Here is a 20,284-nt window from a genome sequence, read left to right on the forward strand (position 1 = left end):
TATTCTGCAGGGTGGGTTCGTTACTGCTGAGCCACAATGGGAACTTCGGAAGTTGATAAAACTAAACAAAAGCACAGCAGCTTGTGTTAACTGGCCAAAGGACTGCCCTAATCTGGAGGTTGGCGACAGGACAGGTATATTATCTTTTTTTACCCCTGAGGATCTTCCATGGCTTCAGATCTCTATAGATGTTATTTTTCCTCAGATCTGTCACATGTTTTGGTACACTAGTGTTCTGAGGGAAGGGACTGTGTATTTGGTGCATTCCAAAATAGAACTAGATATTTTGACATCATCTTATGTAAGTAACAATTCTACAAACCTCTGTTTGGTTTTTGGACCTGATACAGTATGCTGTGTTTATCTATTGATATGGAGTTTTCCAGTTCCATCACTCACTAGAATTACCTCTAAGGTTAAAAAATCCAGAACTCTGTAGAAAAGGTAAGAAAACATTGATGGCTTTAATCCTTATTAAGTCTTTTATTGAATTAATTTTCTTTCCTACCCGTGGCATATGGAAGTCAAATTGGAGCTGTAGCTGCTGGCCTATACCACAGCCACAGCAGCACAGGATCTAGCCATGTCTTTGACCTACACCACAGCTCATGGCATTGCAGGATCCTTAACCCACTGAGTGAGGCCAGGGATCAAACTTGCGTCCTCACGGATGCTGGTCAGATTCATTTTCACTGAGCCACGAGAGGAACTCCCTAAACTAATTTTTAATGCTAGGTTTTAAACCAATTTTAGAAATGGACAGGGGAGATAAATCTGCCTGAATTATGGGAATCATGGTTCTGACAATGGCAAGTTAGAGACTGGGGTGGAAAATAACTTTTCCTGTGATAATTCAGTGCTCTGACTTAGCCTGCTGGCGCTTGTTCCCTTGTCCATTCCACAGTTAGAACAGAGGGCTTACTCTGTGCCAAGACTTGATCCCTGCCCTTGTTGGGTTACATGCCTGTGGGAGAGATAGACAAAGGGCAAATGAACACACATAATTTCACATTATAGTGTGTAACACAAAGAAAGCTCACATGATCTGATGGAGAGTATACAGGGGGAGGGGACAGAGTTGTCAGGGTTCCTACCCTAGTAAGGGAGTCAGGGAAGTTCTTTGAGAAGATGACATTTAAGCTGAAACTAGCAAAATAGGAGCCACCCATCGAGCGTGAAGAAGAATATTCTAGGCAGAGGAATCAAACTGTGCAAAGTTTATAAATACTTTCTCTAGATTGACTTGTACTGTATTACAGCATCATTTGATCTTATACTTTTTCTATCCCTCAGATATTTCCAAAGAGGACACACAGTTCTATAAACAGCATCAGTACCCTTGCCTGTTTGTCAGTGCTTTTCTTTTTTTCTAAACAATGACTAGTACTTTCTAGATTTTAAAGTAGTGTCATCAACAGCTGCCTGATGCTGGCCTAGAATTTTTTTTTTTCCTTTTATGGCCACACCTGTAGCATATGGGAGTTCTTGGGCTAGGGATCGAATCGGAGCTTCAGCTGAGGCCTACATCACGACAACACCGGATCCCAGCTGCCATCTGTGAACCATGCCACAGCTTGCAGCAGTGCCGGATCCTTAACCCACCGGGCGAGGCCTGGGATTGAACCCGCATCCTCACAATGCCAGGTCCCTCCCAGAAACAGTGTCGGGTCCTTAACCCTCTGAGCCACAATAGGAACTCCCTTGGCCTTGAATTTTTTAAGAAAGAAAGAAATTCTGGCAAATCCTCTGATAAACCAATATGATTGCCCATGATGGATCAATAAATAATTTGGGTTTTTTCCCCTGTCAGGTCTTGGATTCTGTTAATAAGATCTGAAGGGTGGCACCATCTCCTTACCTCGGCTTCCCAGTGAAGCTCTTTTTCAGAGTCACTTTGAGAACAGTGGGATGGATCGTAGGAATCCCCTTCCAATTGAGAGATAATTTTCCATCTGAAGGTGCTATGGCTCCCAGACTTTTGATTCGAAAGTATTTAATCTTTTGCTTCTCCTGTCCTGCCTCTCAGATAATGCCACAAGGGACCTTTTCTGGGCTTGAGACTCAACACTGCTCACTGCCTCTCACCACCCTCATTTGTATATTCAATTAATTAGAATAATTGTGTAAAATACTTCATTTTAGGAGTTCCTGTTGTAGCTCAGCAGGTTGAGAACCTGACCAGAATTCATGAGGATGTGGGTTCAATCCCTGGCCTCGATCAGTGAGTTAAGGATCCATTGTTGCCATGAGCTATGGTGTAAGTCGCAGATGTGACTTGGATCACCCGTTGCTGTGGTGTGGGGTAGGCCACAGCTGCAGCTCTGATTGGATCCCTAGCCTGGGAACTTCCATATGCCGCGCCTGCAGCCCCCAACGCAAAACCGAAAAAACCCCTTCATTTTATTTTAAACTGAGATTTAAGGTAGCAGGCAACTGCAGAGCACTTGATAGAAAGAATGCACTAAGCTTCCATAAATATGAGCTTTGTTTTTTTATTTGTTATTTGTATTCACTTGAAAAACGATTTGGTCGAAGTGTAATTTGAAACACCATGAAATGAATTAATAGTAAGCAAATGCCGTGAACTTTTAACAGGCAGAAAACTTCATGTGGAGAATACTTTTTTCCAAACATTTTTCTAAAACTCTTACAGTGAAAGCTGGGATTGGTATCTTTAACTTCAGTAGAATTATCAACCTCTGAACAAAGATTTTTAATTCTTTATTTCTCCAGAGATAAAGATTTAGGCTCAGATAGCATGACCTCAATTTCATCAAATTGTTTTTCTTTCCTACATTGACATACTTAAAGCATTTTAAAAAACATTTTCAAAATTGTACAATTTGTCATACATATAAAAAAGCATATATAATGCATAGTTTAAGGAATAATAAAATGAAAACACTTAAACAGTCACCCAGCCAGTATAGAAACATTATATTTTCAGTATCTTCTATGTACTTCCATGCCATGTGTTCCATATTGTATTTCCCTGAATTTCTCAAGAAGTAACAACTATCCTGAGTTTTGCATTAATCATTTCCTTGTTTTCCTTATAATTCTATCATAAATATGTACCCCTAAATAATAGCGTATGTATGATTTACATATATGTTCATCAGTAGGTTGAGATTCTTTGATACACAGCTGTAGTTCATTGAATGTTAAGGTCCATACAGGATTCAATTATTTGTATATACCATATTCCAAGTTAGTTGTTCATTATCCTTTTGGTAGACATTTGGGATGTGTTTAGTTCTTTACATTTCAAATAATGATGCTATGAATATCCTTGCACATGTCTTCTGGAACACATTTATAGGAGGTCAGACAGACTTTTTTTTTGGTCTTTTTGCCTTTTCTGGGGCTGATCCTGAGGCATGTGGAGATTCCCAGGCTAGGGGTCTAATTAGAGCTGCCACCGGCCTACGCCACAGCCACAGCAACTCGAGATCCGAGCCAGAGCCGAACCACATATGCGACCTACACCACAGCTCAAGGCAACGCCGGATCCTTAACCCACTGAGCAAGGCCAGGGATCGAACCCGCAACCTCATGGTTCCTGGTCGGATTCGTTAACCACTGACCCCTGACGGGAACTCCCAGACAGACTTTTTAAACTGTTTTTTTGTGATTATCAAGTTGGAGCCCAAATAAATTTTCATTTTTCGCAAATATGTATTTTTTTACATTGTATGGGCCAAATTGGCAGTATAAGAAGTAAAATTAATGAGTAGTTCGTTTGAGTGCTGCAGAACTCATGTAATGATTATCCTTGAGTTAAAACTCACCTACTTGAGAGTACATGCTTGATGTATTTGCTTCTGTTTTTGTGTTTAATGATAGCCAATTGAAAAATGCATCCATTGAGCCCAATTTGTTAATTATACCATTTCACCTATTAATATAACTAATATTTGGCTAGTATGCTGCAGTTCCTAAAGCACTTTTACATCCTCTTGAGTTTCACAAACCTCTGAAGAAGTAGGTATTATTATTTTTTGTGTTGTTATCATTATTACCTTTTCTAGATTGATAAACTAATGATCCATGAAGCTAACAGATTTGCCCAGATTTCTTCAAGTGCTATTACCCTCTGAATATGTGTGCTATATATACCATTAATATTTTATAAAGACTTTTCTTGTGGGTATAGTAGATCAATATGTTATCATTTCTTTGAGAACACTGATTAAAATTTAAATTTCTTCCACAGTTCCACCTCTCTTATGCAGAGAAAGAGTTGCTGGAGAGAGAGCCAAGAGGAGAAGCCCATCAGGAAGTTCTTAGGCGAGCAGCCAAAGACCTTCCCATCTACACCAGGACCATGTCTGGAGGTAGATGATAACGTGTGCTTTGGCAGGACAGGTTGTGGTCACTGTTAGAAAGCAGAATTGCACTGGAAACTGTCCAACCCTCACTGAAACACAGGGTCTGTTAAAACTCTCTCCAAACAATTCCCTAAAACAGCATGGAAACATGAGTAATGCTATAGCACAGAGACCTCAACCAAGTCAGCCCCGACTTTACTTCTAGTTGGCTTCTCTAGTTGTGATTCAGTGAAGATGTTAGAACTGCCGAAATCTCGATTTGTAGTTATATATATTTTCCAAGTTTTAATTATGGACCTCTTATTCTTACCTAGTTCAAAGAGCAGTATCTATAATGAATACAATATTGATAATTTTACATAACTTTAAGATCGTTATATAAATCATGCCAAACTTTGTGTAAGTATTGATTCAATTTCTTTTTTCTTTTTTCTTTTTTTTTTTCTTTTTAGGGCCACACCTGTGGCATATGGAAGTTCCCAGGCTAGGGGTCGAATCAGAGCTATAACTGCCGGCCTACACCATAGCCACAGCAATGCCAGATCCGAGGTGTGTCTGTGACCTACACCACAGCTCAAGGCAATGCTGGATCCTTACTTAACTCACTGAGCAAGGCCAGGGATCAAACGTGCATCCTCATGGATACTAGTCAAGTTCATCACTGCTGAGCTGCAATGGGAACTCTAATACAATTTCTTTGTCTTTAAAATGTACGGTAAGTTTTAAAAATTTTTTTACAAAAGCAACTCAAATCTCATTTACTTGGGTCAGATTTTTAAGGAGATTTAACAGATATCTAATTTTAAAATTGTCTTAAAAATTGACACACATGGACTACTGGTTCTTGCCCACCAAGGGTCACCCAGAAATGTTGGGACTTTAGGCTCACGCTGCCCTTTTCGGTGGCTGCTAATTACTCCATGTGGCTATTGAGTACTTAAAATGCAGCTTGTCCAAATCGAGGTGTGCTTTAAGTGTAAAACTAGTTTCAAAGACTTAGTATGAAAAAGGGAATGTAAAATATCTCATTAATATTTTTATATTATTTATATTTGTTTCTAACTCACTTCAGACTCATAATTGAATATAACTCTAAGCCCCACACATGATCTTTTTCCTGTTTGCTTTTTACTGTTTTTCAGTGAGCAAGTGGTAATTCCCTGATCCACAGTATTATGCCACCCATAGAAACAGAGATGTGCTTATGTGTGTTTACATATATTTACCCTATGTAAGCCTACATGAATACTGAGGAAATGCAAGCCCCCTAAGAATAAATTACTGCACAAGTTTCCAAAAGTATTTAAGGACAGTGACAGTATCAGGTGCAGAAACCTTGCCTCCCCATTCTTAGTGCAGTTCTTGTCTACTGGACCCCTTGATACACCGAATTAAGACCAGGAGGGAAGCATAAGTCATACCAGCACAAAGTATTAATGTTCATTAATAATAACAAGTACATTTTTTGGATTTATAAGTCACCTCCTTGTGTGGTTTATATGTTGCTAAGGTTTTCATCTCTTGTATGCCTGCCTCCTGGGATAAATTTAGGATTCTCAACATCTGTGACACTCTGGAACAGAATCAGCACTTCCAATTATAACCTTTATTTTGGAGTTCCCTCTGTGGCTCAGCAGTAATGAATCCAGCTAGTATCCATGAGGACGCGGGTTTGATCCCTGGCCTTGCTCAGTGGGTTAAGGATCCAGTGTTGCCGTGAGCTGTGGTATAGGTACCAGATGTGGTTCAGATGCTGAGTTGCTGTGGTGTAGGCCAGCAGCTGCAGCTGTGGTTCGACCCCTAGCCTGGGAACTTCCATATGTCATGGGTGCGGCCCTAAAAAGCCAAAATATATATAATTGAACTTTATTTATATTTTTAGTACAAAAATTCTGAATGCATGCCAAAATCAGCCTTAACTGATGGGCGTCCTTGGCTAAATGAAATTACACAAGGTATAATGAATAGATTATAACACTAGTGTGATTGACCTCCTTCTGGAATATGTGGAATGGCAAGGTAAGCACGATTTGAATGGACAGTCCCTGGAGCAGCCACAGTACCCCCGAGGCAGGAAGGTGAGCGGGATCCTCCTCACCCCCCCCACCCCAGCCAAGATCCTTGGGTTCTTTGGATAACTTCCTTCCTCAAGCTGCGGGAGGCTGTGGACTAAAACAACTGAAAGGTTAAGTTGATGGTCACATGCTTTATACTTTACAGAAGATTGAAGAAAGTGGAGGGTGATATAATTTAGGATTTTCCCATTCATTCTAAATCCACAGTCTTTCCTCCAAACCTAAAAGAGAAAAATACTAGCTGCCTAGGTTACACTGGCTGCTATATGCAGAGAACAAATCCAACCACAGACTTGGGTGTGGGTTGTAGAAGGTATCAAGACTGCTCATCTCACAACTGTTTGTCCTGTGCTTTCTTCTGATCCAGCCATCTCTGGTTTTCTGACAGGACTCTCCAAATTCCATCATATTATTAATTATTCTTATTTTTAATAATGAGGACTGTGCTTTTTTATCTCTCTCTTACCCTTGACCCCTTCCCTACCAAAAAAAAAAAAACTGTAGATTTTTTTTGAGTAGGGAGATAACCATTAGAAGCAATGTAATTAGTTTGTCATTTTGCACGCAGATGTTGGTAACATTTCCTTTTCAACATTTATCAGAAAAGTTTTAAATTATGTAACATGTGAGTAAATTCTCAAAAAATTCAAGCAAGACAGTTTAAAATTCTCCCTTCACCGTTAGGACTTTTTAAGTGACAATCAGATGGCTCATTTCCAATTCCAGTGGGATGATTTTAGTTGAATGTAATATGGCACATGTAGTTTTTTTTTTAATTATAAGACAAAACTTCCATTTTTGAAAGACTGAATTTTTTTTCTACATTTTGATTTCTTTTGAGTTACTGCCCACTTTAATTTGAAAGGTTTTTTTTGCCTAGTATACTTTAAAGTAGGAATAATCAGGAGTTCCCTTGTGGCTTAGTGTGTTAAGGGTTCGGCATTGTCACTGCTTTGGCTCTGGTTACAGCTGTGGTACAGGTTTGATCCCTGGCCTGAGAGCTTCTGCATGCTGTGGGCATGGCCAAAAAAGTGAGAACAAACAAACAAACAAATGAATGAACAAATAAATAAATAGAGATAGTCACCACTTGGAGAGAATCCAGCATTGCCCACCAAAACTCACCTGGAAGTTCTTTGACTTTAGACTTATGCTGCCCATTATGGTAACCACTAGGCTTTTGTGACTACTGACAACTTAAAATGTGACTGTAAGTATCAAACACATAAAAGTTTCAAAGGTTTGGTAGGATTAAAAAAAAAGTAAAATATGTCAACTAGTGTTTTATATTAATTATATGCTGAAATAATATTTTGGATATATTAGGTAAAATATTAAAATTAATTTCCCCTGTTTAACTTCTTTTAACATAACTCCTGGATAATTTACAAGTACTCATGTGGCTCATGTTATATTCCTTCTGCACAACACTTCCTCACACTCTGGTGCTTCACATGAGCCAGTGATACCTTCTAGCTTCCCTTGGAATGCACCTTTGAGACGTCTTCATTCAAGAGATGAACAGGCCATGCTGTTTATCTCTGGAATTCCTGGGAAAGAAAGTTATAAGGGGATGATTAAAAACTTATTTCAGTATTGCAAAAACTCCTCCTAGGCCTTGTCATCTTAAAAATAAAGCTGTTTTTGTTTATAGCAACCGTTTCCTTTTTTAGAGATTATAATGTTAGCTAATATAACCTGGGTAGTTGTTTGTTGCAATTTTTTTTCCTTATTTATTTATTTGGCTTTTTTTTTTTTTTTTTTTTTTAGGGCTGCACTTGCAGCATATGGAAGTTCCCAGGCTAGGGGTCGAATTGGAGCTGTAGTTGCCAGTCTACACCACAACCATAGCAACACAGGGTCCAAGCAGAGTCTGCAACCTACACCACAGCTCATGTCAATGCCAGATCACCAACCCTCTGAACGAGGCCAGGGCTTGAACCCGCATCCTCATGGATACTAGGTCGAATTCATTTCTGCTGTACCACAACGGGAACTCCTTTTTTTCCAAATTTTGAATTCATTGGTTTGATTTTGCTGGCCCTCCTGGACTGCCCACTTGACTGATCTGTAATTTTGGCAGACTGAGTGCATCCCATCAGATGCTTGTGTAGTGAAAAAGCATCTCCAAAGGAGCTCAGGAGTGAGCACTTTGTGCTCTGGGAAAACTGGCAGAACAGGTCTTCAGAGAGTTAGATATTTTCAGGAGATTTTATGAGCCCCCTTCTTGCATCTCCTCATATCTAGATAAGCACTAAAATCCTTCATGGTGACATCTGCTCCTTGTAACTAGCAGTTACCTTCGGGAGACTAGCAGCGACCCCCTGTAAAAATGTGTGCTTTGGTTACATGTACCTCCTCCTTCCCCAAAATCATATGTATATTGACTGGTCTCCCCTACTCTGTGGAGCAGCATTTCAGAGATTGTCTGAAATGCTGCCCCCAGGCTAGAGTCCTCATTTTGCCCCGAATAAAACTGAACTTTCAAAAAAAAAAAAAAGAAAAAGAAAAAGCATCTCCAAATCAATCATCCATAATTGTCTCTGATTTCTGTATTAGAGAAGAAAGCATCAGGACTTCAGTCAAAATAATTAAAATTCCCTACTGGAAATACTTCCTCCAATATTCACTTCCAATCTTATATCTCACCTAGCAGAGGTCTGAGCTCTTTCCCAGTTCAAGCAACTAATTAAGCTTATTCACAAATTTCTAAAATGTATTTTTCAAAAAAAATCTGCGAAAATATGATTGTATCCTCACCTAGTTGTCTTGGCAGGGTACAGGGAATGAATTGATTTACTTGGAGACATTCTCTTTACTTTGATAGAAATGGACATAGTTGCCCCCTTTATGAGTCTTAATGTGACTATTTTACAATGATAAATATACTTATAATTGAGAGTGCCTTAGAAACATTTCCCCAAAAGCTTTTCTGTTTTGGAGAAACCTCTCCAAAGAACTTGAGGCTGTAGACAAGTCATTCCATTTTTGTGTTTACACAGCATCAAATATGTCACTTGTAGCAAATTTAAATTTATTATGCTTTTTAACATTTAAATGTGGGTACATGATTCAAAGTCATTTAATTGTCTCTTCAGTTCACTGTTAAACCTAAGACTTTTTGTTCGTAGCAATCCGCTATTGTGACAGATGCCAACTTATCAAACCAGACCGCTGCCATCACTGTTCCGTCTGTGATAAGTAAGAAAACGTTCTACTTCTCAAATGTCTACATGCTGGTGGTCTTTTTATTTAGTATGTTTCTTTTCTCACTGCTTTCCACATCATTTCCTTTCTTCCTTATTCATGTGTTTCAGACATTTATTTAGGAAATGTAACCAGCACAGAGCACGGTCACTTGCAGTAACATGAGTGTGGCCAAGTGCATGATTTTTAGCAGCTCATGCTTGGCTAGTTCGAGTTAACAAATACTTCTGTGATTCATTTCTATCTTCATAAAGATAATTCAGTTGCCTTCATGACAGATGTTCTATATTCGTAATATACCACAAAGACAGTACCACTGGGCTTAAGGCTTGACATCTTAAGGGAAAAGTTTTATCCAGACTCTCTATACATTTTTTGACATTTTGTACTTTCTTTAGCACAAGATAGTTGTACACTAACATACTGTGTTGTTTTTAGAAAATGAGTTATTTGTATCTTAAAGCATGTATATGTGTATTTTTAATTTTATTGGAGTATAGTAGACTTAGCAAGTTGTGTTAGTTTCAAGTGTACAGCAAAGTAAATCAGTTCTACATATAAATATATCCATTCCTTTTCAGAATCTTTTCCCACATAGGTTATTGCATAGCATTGAGTAGATTTTCCTGTAAAGCATTATATTTTGAATTTAGAGTTCTCTCATTGTATTACCTGGAATTGGCCATGGTATTTATTTTAAATGAGCGATTTTGCTATTACTCAGTCTTTCGATAAGTCAATAATTTTGCAGTATTTTACTTGCCACAACTTTTTTGAAATAACTGCTTTATATTTTCCTTTTATAATGTATTGGGATAAATTTTGTGGGATGTTGAGTTTTGTATGTGTTGTTTTGTTTCCTTAGATGTATTTTGAAGATGGATCATCATTGCCCGTGGTGGGTATGACTCTATACTTAAAGAAGTTTCTGTCCTTTAGAACATAAGTTGAATCATTGATCTATTTAAATCTTTTTATAAATGTTGCCTTAGCTGACTTAGGAGGTCCTTTCAGATTTAGTTTATAGTGTTTGTTTAGTTAGCTCAAAAGAACCTTTATTTAGGAGAGAGTTTCCATTAAATAATTTTAACTAGTAGATTAACAATGTAAAAGTTTTCTCATATTCTCTGAGAACAAATGGTTGTCTTTGTATGTACATGTATAAATACGGAGATTCTAAATTATTTCTGACAAATTACACTAAAATGTATACATAAATTATCCACAATGCTTTGCTTAAAGTTTCTTATTTATTATTTATTTTTATTAAATGAATTAATCTAAAAATTTTTACAAGAATGAATTCATCTAAAGTTTTAACTATTTTAAAGACAACTTAAAGAATAGAATAGCAAATATACACACATATATTTAAACAAGGGTTTTGACTTAGAATTCATTATTTTTTTTAAAAAGTTCTAAGTCATAAAATTAGGTAAGTTAATAGAGGATTATTTGAAAGATCTAATTAGCTAATGGAGGTTGATTTTTCTACCTTGTAATTCCTTGTCTCAATGTGCACATACCTGTGACAACCACACTAAGGTTGCAAACCAGGTTGGATTTAGACATTAAGCAGGTCATTCTCCAAGCCTTCCTTATCTTCTTTCAGGGATGGTACTGGGGAAAGGTAGACATGCATACAAATATATGCCAGGTATAGGTTGAAACATTCGCAGTGAATGGTTACCTTACCTGCGGGAAACAGTAGAGGAATGTGGAGTTTTGCAGGATTCTGTATCTCTCTCCAGGATACCTCTTCTTTTTCTCCACCTAGATTTTCTCCTTTAACATGTTAAGGCTAATTAACTCTATGAGAATAATGCTCCTCTTAAAAATAACCTCCATATTGAGTATTAATTTTTTTTTCTTTTGCTTTTTAGGGCTGCACCCATGGCATATGGAGGTTCCCGGGCTAGGGGTCGAATCGGGGAGCTACAGCTGCCAGCCTACACCACAGCCACAGCAATGCAGGATCCAAACCGTGTCTGTGACCTACACCACAGCTCATGACAATGCTGGATCCTTAACCCACGGAGCGAGGCCAAGGATCAAACCTGAATCCTTGTGGACACAAGTTGGATTTGTTTCTGCTGCGCCACAATGGGAACTCCTGGAGTATTAATTTTCATTTGAGGTCACTCTTGCTTTCCTCATTCTTTCATTCATTTTATTCATTCTGTTCTCTTTCTCAGCAAGTACTTTTTTACCTATTATCTTCAATTATAAGTTTTTCTTAATCCTCTTATATCTCACCTTGCCAGTAACACATGCTATCAAGCCCCCTCCCCTCATCTTGCCACAGTCCAATTGGGAGTTCACTGCACCTGCAGTGGACAGATCTCACGCCCACCCGCAGCTCCCACCTCAGGCACCACTGTTTCTCTGCTTCTCTGCCTGAGGACTGTCTTCTATTTGGTGGCAGGGCAGGTGTGGGGAGGCATGGTGGTGTTCAACTCATACTCTGGGAAGTTCAGAAATGCCAGGGTATCAATGCTTCCAGAGGTTACCCTCAACTGGTGAGGGACTGGCCAGGAGCACCTGCTTTATTGGCTTTTCTCCTTCTTTCTGGATAGCTGTGTGGTCTAGGTATAATTTAACAGAGTAGTAAATAAATCAGGGACATAGAGTTTTTATTTCTCTTCTGTTTCTAACATAACATAAGGGATAGTGATGATAAGAAATGGAGAGGTGGATAAGAACTTGAAGCAGGATTAATTCCAAGCTAGTACACATCTATGAAACTTGCCATTCCTTTGCTATCCTCAGAAAATTACCAATATAGAAAAGAATGATTTACTATGATAGCAGTCTTTCTAAACGTGCGATTAATTTGGCTTTAAAAGAAACTTAGAGCATAATTTGGTGATCTTTCACATTTTGACAAACCCAGTTAAATAAGTCAGAGGGAACAGATATAAGACTCTGGAGTTTTAAAGAATGGGTTCAGATTGCATGTCTCTACACCACCCGTTGTCACTCTAGACCTGCGTGGCAGTGTGGAAGAGGTGGAATGTACTGATGGCAGTGCCTTTCAGCTCCTGTGATACTGCTTCTCTGCACTGTCGCTTCCCATGCTGCAGCCCCAGCCCCAGCCCCCATCTCAGCTCCAGACACTCCCCTGCAGGAAGCAGTAGCCAGATCGGCTTGTGAAGGGTTTGGTGCCTGCTGAAGAGAAGCTATTTTATTTATTTTAAATTTCAAATTAAAGTTCTAAATTAAAAAATTTATAGATAATACGCACTTGTGGTTCTAAATTAAATAATAACGGTGCAGGTGTTCTTAACCTCCTTCTCCCTACCTCCTTCTCCTCTTCACAAGGAGCCGTTGTTGCTAAATGTCATGTGTGCTTTTCAGATATAAATCTGTATGTTTAATATTTTTTGTGCCCACAAAACATTTTTTACACATTTTTTTAACACAGGTATTTCCCTTACAGGCTGGGTCTGTGCCTTTTTTTTTTTTTTTCTTCACTTCACTGGAAACATTTTCATTATTATATATACAAAATCTTGTTTACAGCCATTATGTGAATATAACAGTCACTAATTACTTTTAGAATTGTCACAAAGTGTGGGGCAACCTTTTTATTGAGGTCTTATATACGATTTTGAAGTTTAGTTATCTGTCAACTTAGAGCATTTGAAAAATCAGAACAGTTGCCTCTCTGTTCTCAATGACTTCAGTGTATCCACTGTGGCTGGTTACATGTTCTCATCGGGATGCAGGGGATCAACCTCACACTTCTGTTTTAATTACACTAGAGATCCTGTAGTATTTGCCTTACTGGGTTTCCTATCAGAGATAGTTTTTCTTTTAATATAAAATCCTTATTAATTAATTATGTTAATAATGTACCTTGACTTTCCAGTGGTTAGGTAACACTAATTAAATAATTTTACCTTCAATTTATTGAGTGCTTGTCTAGAGACAGTATGTCCATATATCTGTAAAATCTGTAACCCTTAGAGCAATGACAGATGCTATTAGAAATGATTCGTCCCATTTTAACGTAGTGGAAAGTGAGGCTCAGAAAAATTAGAGTCGCTTAAAATGCATAACAAATTTTTTGGACTTCAAAGGCAATTTTCTTTCCATATTTTTTCTATATTCTTTTTCCAATTTAGACTCAGAAAGCAATTCCCCTTAAAACAGAACCAGGAGATGTTTACACTGAATTTGAACAACTAATATAAGGGATATTTACCTAGAATGTGTTTTATTTCTCCATATAAAGTTATTCAGACCCAGAATACATGTACTTCCTTTTCAAATTGAGTCTACAAAGCAGTCGGCAGTTAAAATGTCTAGCCGAAAGCTATCTGTCATGAGGAGAGAAAGGTATTATTAAAAATAAGTATTATTACTATACTTCCTTGAGTATAAAGCACATATCAAACTCTAAAATACTTGGTCTTTATTTACTGACTTTCTCCTATGTTTCCTGGCTCTGACATGACAAATTATACCATACCCCTAAATAGAAGTTAAAGCTAAATTAGATGTTGTAAAATCTATGTTCAAAATCATTTTCCTTTCAATAAAAACACTACTTGTCATCTAATAAATACAAAACTCCCTCTTACATTCCTGTAGAAAGGGAACAATCTCCTGTCCCTTCTCATTTTCCCTTCGTCCACAAAAGAGTCATTGTCCAGTCTTAATACACCCAGCCTTTGTCTGACCATTTGTCTCTCTTGGAACCAACACAAGTAAGCGAAGGGAATATCCTGTATCCTTTTGTGACAGAATACAATTACACTAGACTTGTGTGGAACTGTTTGCAATATTATTTCCTGCCATTATTTCATTCAGCTATCATAAGAGGCATTCTCAGTAATTGGTTTACACTCACTGGAATCTCTAGAGCTGCAAATGTAACTGCTTTCATACAGTGCACACCCACAGTTTTTGCCTTCTTTATGCATTTGTCACACACAATATCCTTAAGTTCCAAAATTGCTAAATCATATGCCATTCCCTTGGCCTTATATTTTTTTGAGGTCGAAGAGATAAACATTTTCCATCTGTGTTCCAAATTTCTAGTTTATTCTTAAGTGTTTAATTTTTGAGTTATTTTAATTTTAAAAAGTGTATAATTCTAAGAATACTTAACATGGGTTATGTCCTCTTAACAAATTTTTAAGTGCACAATATAGCATTGCTAACTCTAAGCACAGTGTTGTACAGCAGATCTAGAACTTATTCATCTTATATAATTGAGTAAACCATTTTTCATATGAACATAGTTTCACCTTAGCAATAGAGAAAGAAGAATGTTTCCGTTTATTAGCAGAGGCAGTAGAGAACAAGATTACCTTATCAGCATTAGAATAGGAGTAAAGCTGTTTGAGTAGAGGAATATGTGTATGTTCTATGCAGATACGTTTATTATACCAGTTAACAGAGTTAACTAGTGAAGATACCAGCTATTTATACAAAGTCATCTAGGAATTCCCTTGTTTTATAAAAAGGAGGGGAGGGAAAGCTTTGAAAAGAAATAGAATAAGTGTTACTATAAAGTATAGATTGTATTTGTATTTATATTTGTTCATATTGTAGTTTGAATTCTTACAGTGATTTCAGAGTAGGAACTGAGAATTATAAATCTTCATACTTAGAATCATGGAACATAGAGCTGACTCTCAGAAAGGATATCAGGATGCTTATTTAACAGTTAAGGAAAATGAAATTCTTAGAGTCTATGGTACCTTGTCAGGACAACATAGTTATTTAGCATCAAATGTTTATGATGACTTCTCTGGCTCCCAGTCCTGTTTCTTTTCCTCAACTCCCCATTTAATATGCTCTGATAATCTGGTTGCTTCAGTGCTAGGCTGACGGCATGCCAGTAGTCTGTGAAGATATTTCATCTAATTGGAAAAAACTTGAAAGATTTTTTAATTAATCGTAATTGGAAATCAAACTCAAAGGTAGCATAGAGAAGAACTTAGAAAATTCCTCTTATCTGCCTGGTACTAGTAGATTTGTCACAGGATCTATTCTTAAGGAAGTGCTTATTTTTATAACTGAATAAGAAATATAGGGTTCATGATTGATTAAAGTAATATTACATATCATCAAATTTTAAAAATATGAACATAGAAATTCCTTTTGAGTGAAATGGATTTTTTTAATGTTTGTATGTGTAAAGGAATCTTTCAAGTTATGCTTAAAGAAATGCCAATAAATTTTAAATGATAGGAAACCAAATACTTTTAAGATTGAGCATATGTATATTTAGGGTGACAATGTAAAACTCATTGAAAATGTTTTTGTTTTGTTAACAGGGTGAACAATTGTGTTGGATTTTCAAATTACAAATTTTTCCTCCTTTTCTTGGCTTATTCTCTGCTCTACTGCCTTTTTATTGCTGCTACAGATTTACAGTATTTTATCAAATTTTGGACCGTAAGTCATTACCTTGGTGACTTTTTGTGGTATGCAAAAATGCGTATGTAGATTTTCAATAGTGAATTAATCCAGACACTAATTTTACAGAGTCGAGCTAATTTATATATAGTCAGTGCTCATTATTCGCAGATTCTGTATTTGTGAATTCACCTACCGGCCAATATTTATTTGTAACCGCAAAGTCAATACTCACCATAGCTTTTGTGGTCATTTGCAGTCATGCACAGAGTAGGAAAAATTTGAGTCACCCATGTTCACATTTCCAGTTGAAGTCAAATGAAATGTCATACTGCCTTCTTATTTGAACCTGCATATTGTCACTAAGTGTGCTTTTCCGTCTATTTAGTGTCATGTCTTTTGCATTTTTGTGCTTCTTTTGTTGGTGACTTCGTTGTTTAAAATGTCTTTAAATGTAGCGCTGAAGTGCTGGCTAGTGTTTCTGAGCAAAACAAGAGACTGTGATGGGCCTCATGGGGAAAATTCATGTGTTTAGATAAGCTTCCTTCAGGCGCAAATTATGGTGCTATTGTGTGTGAGTTCTGTGTTATTTAGTATATATTAAATAAAGCATCAATAGGATGTTAAGCTGAAACTCAGGTAGAACAAGGTTATTACATATGGATCATTTGAAAAAAATACTGTTTTCAGAGGCTTGTAGGAAGCTAACCTTTATTTTCCTTAGGAGAAATGGTTCAGGATTCACAAATTCAGTGTTCATAGCACCTTTATAGAACATCACTACTGCGAATAACGAGACTCGACTATATAAGGTTTTATTTTTTAGTATTTAAAGATAGAAGAAATTCTTTATGTGTAAAAAGATTATTAAATGCATTATATTTATAATGTCCTGAATTGTTATTAGATATATGCTTTGGGCAACTCATTTGTTTTCTCCACTGTGTATTTTAAGTGTAAGTTAAATGAAATTAGAATTAAGTAGTTTAAATGCCCAAAGATACTCCTCATGAATACCAAATAATGGTTAAAAAAAAAAAAAAGTTATCCCTTGCCAGGATTGCTTTATTAAAATTCATTAAATTATCCTTCATTATGGTATGACATTCTGAATTGCTATATCATTGATGTGAGATTTGAATCACATTCAAAACTAAAGATTTGTTGAAAGCCTACTGTGTGCCAGTTACATTGCTAAGCACTAGGAATACATAGGTGAATGAACATGTTCCGAGCATTCAAGGATACTTCCCAGGTCCGGCTTCAAGGGTGACCCCTGATGAATGTCTGAGGGCGTATTCCCTGACTACTCCTCATTCCTCTGGATGGTTTTATTTTCTTTCTAAACCACAAATATATTTGTGAAGGAATGATTCACAATTTTCACTGGGAAGACTCTGCTGTCAAAAGCTGTCAGTGAGGTCTTCCTACCTGGGTCAGTATGTCACGTCCTACAGGATACTGAAAGAGAATATTAGAAGGGACACCTCCTAGCAGCTCTGGTGTTTCACCAACTGTCCCCACACCTGCCATTCTAGAGGGAGGTCAGAGCTCCTTGAACATAGGAACAATGAGTGTCAGTGTGGTTTTGCTTTGAGATGGCCTCTTTCATCCTATGGCTATTGTCCAGTTTATTTTAGATAAGTGTTACACACTAGTATTGATCTTTTCTGTAATGATTTTATTTAAAATAGCTTGAAGCATTATTGTGGATGTGTTGTGTGTGTTTTTGTAGATGATGCTGTTATTTGTAGTGATGTAAAACATCAGTGAGAACAGTAGCTAAATTGTGCAGTTAACCTTCATTTTCTGACATGATGATAAAACTGTTTAAACATTTGTAAACCTGGAGTACGGTAACAAAGCATTTTTAGGAAGTAGATTAAAAAGTATATTTTATAGTTCCTTTTATCTTGCTTCCTACTAATATAGTTTATACACATATCACCATAATTTTTCTATGAATTTGGTTATACAAAACAAAATAAATGTCCCCGCTTTTATCTTTCCCATGTGTGTATATATATATGTATATATTCATATATATAAATGAATATATATGTATCTACATATGTACATGTGTACGTACATGTTGTATTGAACACTTATTTGAATCTGAAGATATATTTTTTCTTAAAATTTTAACATAAAGCCATGTATCTTTCTCCATATCTAAACTTAAGAAAAATTTTAAGCAAAAAACAAATCTTATAAAAGTATGGGAAAACTTATCCCTTTGACAAAACATTTTATTTTCTTCCTTTCTTTATAGAATGGCCTACCTGATACTCAAGCCAAGTTCCATATTATGTTTTTATTCTTTGCTGCAGCTATGTTTTCTGTCAGCTTGTCTTCTCTGTTTGGCTATCATTGTTGGCTAGTCAGCAAAAATAAATCTACATTAGGTGAGTATCCAATTATTGTAGTTAACAGAACTTTAAATACAAAACTAGATATTCATCAACAGTTGCAATATGATTAAATGCTAACTTGTCCTGAAGTTGTAAAAATCACTCCTATTTCCCCAGTGTCTTGTGGGACAAATACATATCTACTCATACCATATATTTTTTTGACTGTTCATTGTGTGTAAAGCATTGTGTCTGTACAGTGGCGAGCAAGGTAAAACAGTGAGAGGCATAGAAAATCAATAACCAAACATAAAAGTAATTTAAAAATGCAAAGTGATTTGAAGGAAACAAACAGGATGTTGTGGAAACAACCCAAATGTCCATCAAAGGATGAATGGCTGGAGAAAATGTGTTATTATCTATAAACAGAAAATTATTCAGCCATAAGAAAAGGTACTGACGAACGCTACAACATGTATGTGCCTCAAACACATGCTAAGTAAAAATCAAATACAGAATGTTACACATTAAATAATTTATATGAAATTATAAATTTATTTATGTGAGATACCCAGAGTAGGTAAATCCATATAGGGAGAAGTATATTGGTGATTTCCAAAGGATAGGGGAAAAAGGGGAATAGAGTAACTGTTTTGGTGAGCATAGGGTTTCCTTTCAGTGGTGGTTGTAATATTTTGGAACTTGGTATAGGTGGTAGTTGCAAAAAAATATAAATGTACTGGTGTTCCCATTGTGGCACAGCAGAAACAAATCTGACTAGTATCCACGAGGGTGCGGATTTGATCCCTGGCCTTGCTCAGTGGGTTAAGGATCTGGTATTGCCGTGAGCTGTAGTGTAGGTTGCAGATGTGGCTCAGATCCCAAGTTGCTGTGGCTGTGACTGTGGCTTAGACTGGCAGCTACAGCTCCAATTTCAATTTGACCCCTAGCCTGGGAACTTCCATATGCCACAGGGTGCAGTCCTAAAAAGCAAAAAAGTACTAAATACCACTGTATTCACTTTAAATGGCCAATTTTATGTTCTTTATGTTTCATCTCAATTTTTAAAAAGCTAAGAAATTTTGGAATTTTAAATTAAAGGTCCATCTCTGTGGTTGGCCAAAAAAAATTTAAAAATAAAAATAAAATTTAAAAAGCTAAGGAAAAAAAAAAGAGCTACAGATATTTGAGAAACTGTTCAGGTGACTGAAACATAGAAGGCTAAAAAACAAAAAGATAGGTTTGAGGAGTGAGCAGGGGCTAAGCTAAGTAGAGTCTTCTAAACTAAGAATAGGAGTTTGGGGAGTTCCCGTCGTGGCGCAGTGGTTAACGAATCCGACTAGGAACCATGAGGTTGCGGGTTCGGTCCCTGCCCTTGCTCAGTGGGTTAACGATCCGGCGAGTGGGTTAACGATCCGGCGTTGCCGTGAGCTGTGGTGTAGGTCGCAGACGTGGTTCGGATCCCTCGTTGCTGTGGCTCTGGCATAGGCCGGTGGCTACAGCTCCAATTCAACCCCTAGCCTGGGAACCTCCATACGCCTCGGGAGCGACCCAAGAAATAGCAACAACAACAACAACAAAAAAAGACAAAAAGACAAAAAAAAAAAAAAAAAAAAAAAAGAATAGGAGTTTGGGAATGCAACCAGGACTTAGAAATCTTTATGATCTTAAAGGACACCCTCAAGCTATGAGATTCTGTTATAGTAGTCAGCGAAGATTAATTGTAGTACACAGTGAATATTCAATTTTAATAGTCAGGTAAGATCACAGCAAATAGTATTGCAGTGAAAAATACTGGTATAATAATTCTAAACAAAGTATCTTATTCAAATTATATGTAGAGCAATTAAATTATTTTTCAAATGTAAATGCTTCTGCAAGCTTTTAACTTCTAGAAACTTCTAGATTTAACTTGTAACACTGAAAAGACTTCCTCTGGACAATATGG

General features: G+C 36.9%; 1 protein-coding gene across 1 annotated transcript in view; it reads left to right on the top strand.

Moving 5' to 3' along the window:
* Window positions 1-20,284, top strand: part of ZDHHC2 (zinc finger DHHC-type palmitoyltransferase 2) — a 72,763-nt gene that overhangs the window by 38,688 nt on the left and 13,791 nt on the right. Inside the window, exons 4-8 of the mRNA XM_013984983.3 lie at window positions 4,217-4,337; window positions 9,538-9,607; window positions 10,479-10,511; window positions 15,904-16,024; window positions 18,258-18,390. Of these exons, the coding sequence (XP_013840437.2) occupies window positions 4,217-4,337; window positions 9,538-9,607; window positions 10,479-10,511; window positions 15,904-16,024; window positions 18,258-18,390 (478 nt within the window). The remainder of the gene's footprint in view (window positions 1-4,216; window positions 4,338-9,537; window positions 9,608-10,478; window positions 10,512-15,903; window positions 16,025-18,257; window positions 18,391-20,284) is intronic.

This window comes from Sus scrofa, chromosome 17 (genome assembly GCF_054392235.1).
Source record: "Sus scrofa isolate SSC_HxYL_T2T_F1_AM1 chromosome 17, Sscrofa_HxYL_maternal_Yorkshire_Landrace_v2.0, whole genome shotgun sequence".
NCBI lineage: Eukaryota > Metazoa > Chordata > Mammalia > Artiodactyla > Suidae > Sus > Sus scrofa.